At 41.1% G+C, this 7500-nt stretch overlaps 2 protein-coding genes across 3 annotated transcripts in view; one reads left to right on the top strand and one right to left on the bottom strand.

Annotated features, from left to right (window-relative positions):
• LOC119583439 (SH3 domain-binding protein 1-like) overlaps positions 1-2361 on the bottom strand; it is a 53917-nt gene extending 51556 nt beyond the window's left edge. The window contains exon 1 of one of the 2 annotated variants that reach the window (XM_037931920.1): positions 2030-2361. In XM_037931920.1, the coding sequence (XP_037787848.1) occupies positions 2030-2088 (59 nt within the window). In that variant the 5' untranslated portion in view covers positions 2089-2361. The remainder of the gene's footprint in view (positions 1-2029) is intronic. The other variant, XM_037931921.1, reaches the window with a different exon arrangement.
• Positions 2362-2610: 249 nt separating this feature from the next.
• Positions 2611-7500, top strand: part of LOC119583440 (cytoplasmic dynein 2 light intermediate chain 1-like) — a 14766-nt gene continuing 9876 nt past the window's right edge. Inside the window, exon 1 of the mRNA XM_037931925.1 lies at positions 2611-3155. Coding sequence (XP_037787853.1) covers positions 3145-3155 — 11 coding nt within the window. The 5' untranslated portion in view covers positions 2611-3144. The remainder of the gene's footprint in view (positions 3156-7500) is intronic.

A 7500-nucleotide genomic window follows, 5' to 3' on the forward strand; every position in this document is an offset into this window, starting at 1 on the left:
CTGATTCCAATTGAAATCATGTGAACATTTCTGATAATGACTAAGTACTGAAATATAAAAAATCACGCACACAGACACAGACACAGACACAGCACAGACACAGACACAGACACACACACACACACACACACACACACACACACACACACACACACACACACACACACACACACACACACACACACACACACACACACACACACGATGCTTTCTTACCCAGTTTTCTGATTATAATATCTAACCCATGAAATGCACAATTACCCCTTTTCATCCTATCCCAACATACATAATTATTAAGATCCTTTTTTCTATTTATTATTTTTAATAAATGTTTTAAAGATAAAAAAAATAAGTGGCACTAAAAAGGGTAGTATATTGTCATGATATTAATAGGTATATTCTTAGTAAATCCACTTGAATTATCTTTTGTGATTTGTGATGTCCAACCGCCACACACCACTTAACAAGCAACAGCTGCGACCTCCTTACCACGACAATGGACAAGTTAGTTACCAAGAAGTCAATCACTGGTCCTGCCTGGTCTCATCTATTTACCCTTTTCCTTGGTTTTCAGAATGATTTCTATTCATTATTCTTATTGTTATTAATATTGATATCATTATAATATAGCCAATGTCAATAATAATAACAGTGATGATACAAATAGCATATGAGGTATTTGTTACAGAGAACAACGCACTCTCCAGAGACAGGCATATGAGGTATTTGTTACAGAGAACAACGCACTCTCCAGAGACGAAGTCCCAAAACCTATCATGCTAACCCAAAACCCACACTTAACCTTTCCTACCTTCTATTCATTCCCTAGATAGGGGGAAAAGCCTCCCCTGTACCTCCCTTTATTAGTACTTCGTGCTAACTAACAGAAAATGGACATTAAGCACTCTGGCTGTGTGAGAATGTTGTGAGCAGTGATACAGATTAGATATTTTTGTCATTTTGTGGTAAATTTGAGGCTGGAGCAGCTGTACTCTACTTTTTATGCTCTATAAGATGGCAAAGTCCATTTCCCTCTATCTCTGCGGATCCCTCATGGTAACATTAACCACATATGAAAATATGGACCCGTTTCCCAAAAAATACTGTAATGGGGATGTCAGGTGAGAGAAGGTACGCCTTACTAATTGACTCCTTGGTGACTAAACACTTATGGAACCATCTGTGTAAACAGAATTCACAAAACAATGTGACAGTGGATTTTACAATTAACTACACCAATAATAATAAATTTCTAGAGAGGTCTACAAGCTCTACTTCATCGGAATATTAGTACCGTAGATTTTCTCATATTGTTGCCAGCTTGCAGAGAGGCACAAAGCCATGCAACTAAGTACGAGCCTAGTGCTGGCCTTGCAATAGTCACCTAGGCATTCGACTTCCATTTTCATCTTGAAGACAAAAATTCAGAATACAATTTGGTGATACACACATTCACACTGCTTTAACCTAGCCAAGCCCGAGTTAAGGCTCACTCTCAGCCAATCACCCTGTCTCAGGTCTCAAAAAACATCATTCACTCTCAGCCCACCCAAGTCTAAGACGAAATCCCTCTGTCTTATATTGCCTTTGACCCATTAGGCCGTCCTGCAAGCCCCCTCCCCCCCCCAGCAGAGCGTAGGGCTTGGCGAGCAGAACGAAAGCCCGAAAGGCCCTTATTCTGGCCTCGGCTGACGGAAAGGCCTCGGCTGACGGAGAGGCCTCGGCTGACGGAAAGGCCTCGGCTGACGGAAAGGCCTCGGCTGACATGCAGGCCCCGTCAGCGCGAGTCTGGCCTCGCTGACGTCGCCTCCCTTCCCCCTGGCCCCTGGGCGAGCTGCCTGGCGCTGGGGGAGGCCATTCGGCTGCCCCACGGCGCCCACGGGGGAGGGGGGGAGAGCAGGTCGCAAGCGTGAAGAAAGCGTGAAAAGGAGGCGTCCTTTTGGGCGTCGGGGGGAGTGAGGGAGAGAGGGAGAGAAATGGGCTGGGTCGACCTGCCCTTCGCACCATCTCTCCCCCAGCAGTTTCTCACCTCAAGAACAGATGATCAGCCTGTTGCTTGACGCGCTTCAGCTGTCGTCCGAAATTCATGGTGCACGGTGGACCTATTCACATATTCTTTAACGGTAGGCTTGCGCATTAATGGTCCCTAGCGAAGTTTTTATCATGACGAGCAACACAACACCATCGCCCCTTCAGCACCCGAGGAAAACTGTCGTGTTTACATCGACAAAAACTATTGTTTGACTCATTTCTTCCCACGATTATATTACGGCGGCGATGACGGCGCTGCGGCGAGCCCTTTTCGTCCTCCCGAAAGTGGGTGGCGACGGTGGCGTATTTATTTCCATCGGAGAGAAAACAATATTTTGTAGAGATGTGAGAGAAAAAAATAATGTCACGAATGACGGGCGGTTTTCATTGGTCCATTGTCCCGCGCGGCAGCCAATCAGAACGCCCGAATCCGAAAGGGAGTGCCGGAGCAAGGACGGCGCCAAATTCAAATCAAGAGAATGTCCGACATTTAAGTCTATTAAGTTGCAGAGGCCTTGTAATAGCGTTTTTCGAGCCCACCATAGGAGTTAAATGCTAAAGTAGGCTAAAGGGAGGGGGATAGGCTTAATACATTAAACAACTGCGGCCGTGTGAAGACAGGTGTTCGTGACGAGCAGGTGGACATCGATCGCACATGCGCCGCTCCAACATTCCATTCGGGTTATCTGACTTGCGTGGTTGTCTGACTAACGAGTGCTCGCTGGGTTTTTTTTTCAATGCTCAGGGCACAGCAAAGTTGATTAGGTGGATTGGATTAATGAGTTGTGTCGCTGGCCGATGTGAAGCACTTTGCGCGAATTGTTTTAGTGCGATATTTTCGAGGGAAACACGTTTTTTATCCCCCCCAAAAGTTTGCAGTAAAATTGTTCTCGCGAATAATTATTCAGATCTTGAAGTAGTGGAATTGACTCCTGTGTATACATATTTTGAAATCTATGTTATTATAGTTCTAAGCTGATCAGAGAAGATTCCAAAAGTATACATATTGAAGAATAATCGAGATGATAAACGGTGAAGAGTAATCGTGACTCGGACAGAGAATTCTTGCAAAAAAATTCAGTCTATCAACAAAAGGATTTCCCTCTACCAACGATGCCTAGAAGGTATGTATAGTATTATTAATGTAACATGGACTACACATTTCAAGGCAGAAGCATATTTATTTTCGTCATTATTTTCCAGAATGTTTTGATTTTCAGTAAAAAAAAAAATGTTGTTCCTCCTGCATATATCACCGAAGAATGTTGTGACCTGCTTTTCTCTGGCAGAATTTCGCACGCCTCTCTGTGACCTGTGTTTCCTCCAAGCGTGACCTCGCTTTCTAATTGCTAAAGAATAGTATAGGAAGAAATAACAGCTGGTTATACACACATCAGCAATAAAAAAAACGCCACTTGTTATTCTCAGTGATCGAGATAATTTCTCAATCTCGTAATCATATAAGGTCAATATTTGTTTACGTCACGTGTTATCGCATCACAATGACATTTTAACCCTCATTATCTCCCACGTTCTTATCAAAGGTGTTTAAAAATTCAAGAATCTTCAACATATAGCTTCCTCTTAGATTATTCCGCCCCCCCCCCCGCCTCCCTCCCTTTCTGTCATCTCTTAATTCGAAATAAATAAATAAAACACGTGTTTGACAGCGGCAATGTAAGTAAGTGTATACTCATATCCCCGTGGGCGGCCGTGACAATGAGATGGCGTGCAGCTGCGGCCGCTGTCTCAGGTGACCTGCTTCCTCGCGCGTGATTCATCGGCCATCGATCGTGACACAGCAGCTGGGTCCCGAGGCTGGCCGGAAATACCTCGAACACGAATGCATAATGATATCTCGGTTCAGAGTGTATATATATATATATATATATATATATATATATATATATATATATATATGTATATATTGTGTGTGTGTGTGTGTGTGTGTGTGTGTGTGTGTGTATATGTATGTGTATATGTATGTTATATATATATATATATATATATATATATATATATATATATATTGATATATATATATTGTATATATATGATATATAATATATATATATATATATATATATATATATATATATATAATATCACATACTATATATCCAAAAATATATATATACATATATATATATATATATATATATATATATATATATATATATATATATATATATATGTGTGTGTGTGTGTGTGTGTGTGTGTGTGTGTGTGTGTGTGTGTGTGTGTGATGTGTGTGCGTGTGTGTGACAGAGAGAGAGAGAGAGAGAGAGAGAGAGAGAGAGAGAGAGAGAGAGAGAGAGAGAGAGAGAGAGAGAGAGAGAGAGAGAGAGCACACTTCATTACCATGAGTGGCTTGCATTAACTAATTGTGTTGTGCAACATTACAACCTGCAGCTTATGATAAGATGAAAATAACCAGTCTGACCCGCATGTTAGTTGAAATGACAGTTGAATCCAAACTAAATATTATTCTCGAGAGGAAATAGTGCTTCAAAATATACGAAAAAAAGAAAATAAGTGGTAACCCTGTCGATAAATGATGACAATAATATTAAATTTCAAAACACAGATGTCCATTCATTTGATAAAGACCTGAGTAGCTGAATCTTAACGCGGCGTTCAGTTCATGGGTAAAAAAGTCAAGAGGAATATTCGTAGTCGAAATATGCAATAAAGAGATAGGAAAGAAAGGCAAAAATGAGACCAGTCCACAATACTCGAAATCTTGGAGACACAGAAGAAAAAAAAGAGTGTAAAACAGGATGAATAATAAATGGTTTCCCACGAAGCTAATTACTATAAACAAACATGCTTTTCCGAGGGGAAGAGTTAAAAGAAATCTTCGTACAGTATGAGGAAAGCAGAGAAAATATTTATAATTACAGACTATACAGTTCCTGATATTCCCGAGTGAGGAGGTTGGTTGAGGAATCAGACGCTGCATAGTGCATGGCGCCAGCAGTCGCATACCAGGGTCAGATAAAAAAATGAAAGACTTGTGCCTGCCATTCATCCTTTCCTGCCGAAGAGGAATGTGCCAACGAATCCTCGCATCTGTTCCAGGGTGCCTATGTGTAACCATGTGGCTCCGAACACTTGCTTTGATGCCTCCCTGTGACAAATTGACTCCAAGAAGCTGCTGCAATGTGCCAGCCCTTCTTAACCACGTAGCTTCAAAACCAAGCATCCCACATACAACCGCATGGCATATGCCCTGGGGCAGATGTCCGTAATTGTACATCTAACAACTGCCTGTACCCGCGGGGCATTGTACACTTACCCCTGCAACTCACCAGTAGCTGCGTAGCTTTGAACATCTTTCCCCCGGGCTTCTGGTCGTAGCTGCATGGCTCAAAGTAATGGCCCGTCTGTAATGGTATGGTCTGTCGGATCCGGGTTTACATAGACTTTGACCGGGTCAGTTTTACAGGCTAACAAACACAGAGGATTTTGAAATTTTGAAATAAAGTTGATAACTGCACATATATGTACACATTCCTTACTACATAGATAACGCCCTGTTGCTGTATAATATCTTCAAATAATGATGTAGATGCGACTGATTTCATCACACCTTCAATTGCCAGGGCATATTTCTATGGCTAGAGGACTGTAATTAGTATTGCATTGCTTACCTTCTGATCGTGGAATAATAATAATAAAATTATAGTGATAATAACTATAATGAAAATAATATTAGCAGCAAAATATAACAACAACAACAATCATCTAAAGGCATACATTTAAAAGGAGACCGGTAGAGAGTATTTACACATGAGAAGCGTATGGAGAAAAACTCCAGTACTATTTAATAGATTCTGCTCATTAATGTTTTCTGTCTTCTAAGCCCATTCTCACTGTTATTCCGGTATCAACGGCAATATACCCTTATAAGCCAAAGCTACACAGAACAGCAAATTGAAGAAATCTTACTTGTACAGACCTTTGCTATTTTTTTCCCATTCAACATATGAAGGAAGAAACTGCGTCAGGACAATGACTACAGGACACTTATCTCCTGTTCTATACACCTCCTCACAAGAATATTTTTATCCTTGCTTTAAATCTGGATGCTTGTGACTGTGACTTTGCTCCCAAACACTAATTTTAAGGTGTCCGGCCGTAAAGGGGCGGTCACATTAGTCTTGTTTATCTCTGTATTCCCATAGAAACTGGGGTATTTTTTCGTGCTTGAGATCGCCAGATTGAAATTCCCGACCTAATACAATGTAGAACCAGATCCGCTTAGTTGGTGTTTCATCCTAGTTACATCGGCGAGGATGTTGCCATAGCGGAAACTGCAGGATGATAACTAGTAAGCTCATTCGCCAGACGGCCATTTGACCACGCATACACCCACTCCCACATGCTGAAGACATGGAACTCACTCCGAAAACTGTTTACTCCTTGGTGGACAAAGTGAGAGCCAGAGAACCGTTATGGAATACCAGCCACGGAGATTATGATAACAGAAATTTAAAGGACGAATTATGGGTGGAGATAGTAAGGAATATCGTTTTGCCCATGATGTAATCTTAGGGTTAAGAGGGTTGTGTCACAATCGACAGGGGCCGATACTTGACTCAATTTGAGTAATATCATTTGCTTCCTGTTAACGTAACAGTGTTTATCAATTCATAAATATATTCATCGTGCAGTATTTATTACAATAATTCCTGCATGTGATATCAGAAAATTCACTGTCGATTTTTCTCTTTCTGTTAAAATATCTGATATCGGGGGAGCTGCCACGGCCGTAAGACGTATGATAATACAACCTGACTAGTAATTTCAGTAATAACATTTGCTTTTTTTCAACGTTTCAGCAATAACATTGTTATCAATTCATAATTACTTTCGGTATGCACTCTTAATCACATCATGTGCGACCAGTAACAAGTGCATAAGCAGTTTTAGGACCATTCCTCTGCAAATCTCACCGACATGGACTGAACTAATATGACCAATGCTGTCCTAACCATCGCCAGACAGACCATACGTGTGCCTGTCCAAGGATCCGTGGCCACCCGCGACCCGCTACTTAAATAACCGCGTGGCTCCGAGTTGGATCTAAATCCGTGAGTCGGTCGGCCGGGCCAGCGCGGTGGCGGCTCGGAGAGGAAGGTAATCGTGACATTTTTTTTTTCTTTTCTTTTTTTGTGCCGTTTGCCGGCCGAACGTTTCTTATCTTTTCTTAATTTCTCTATTACTCGGGGTTTTTCATATATCTCTATGTTATTAGCGGACGTTTGCTTGAATGAACAAAAAACTTTGCATTTGGACACATCCATACATACATGTATACATACATACATATATCTATCTCTGTCTACACACACACACACACACAAAGACACACACACACACAAACACAAACACACACACACATATATGTGTATGTATGTATATATATATATATACATATACATATACATATACTATATGTAAATA

This window comes from Penaeus monodon, chromosome 17, assembly GCF_015228065.2.
Source record: "Penaeus monodon isolate SGIC_2016 chromosome 17, NSTDA_Pmon_1, whole genome shotgun sequence".
In the NCBI taxonomy this organism is placed as follows: Eukaryota; Metazoa; Arthropoda; class Malacostraca; order Decapoda; family Penaeidae; genus Penaeus; species Penaeus monodon.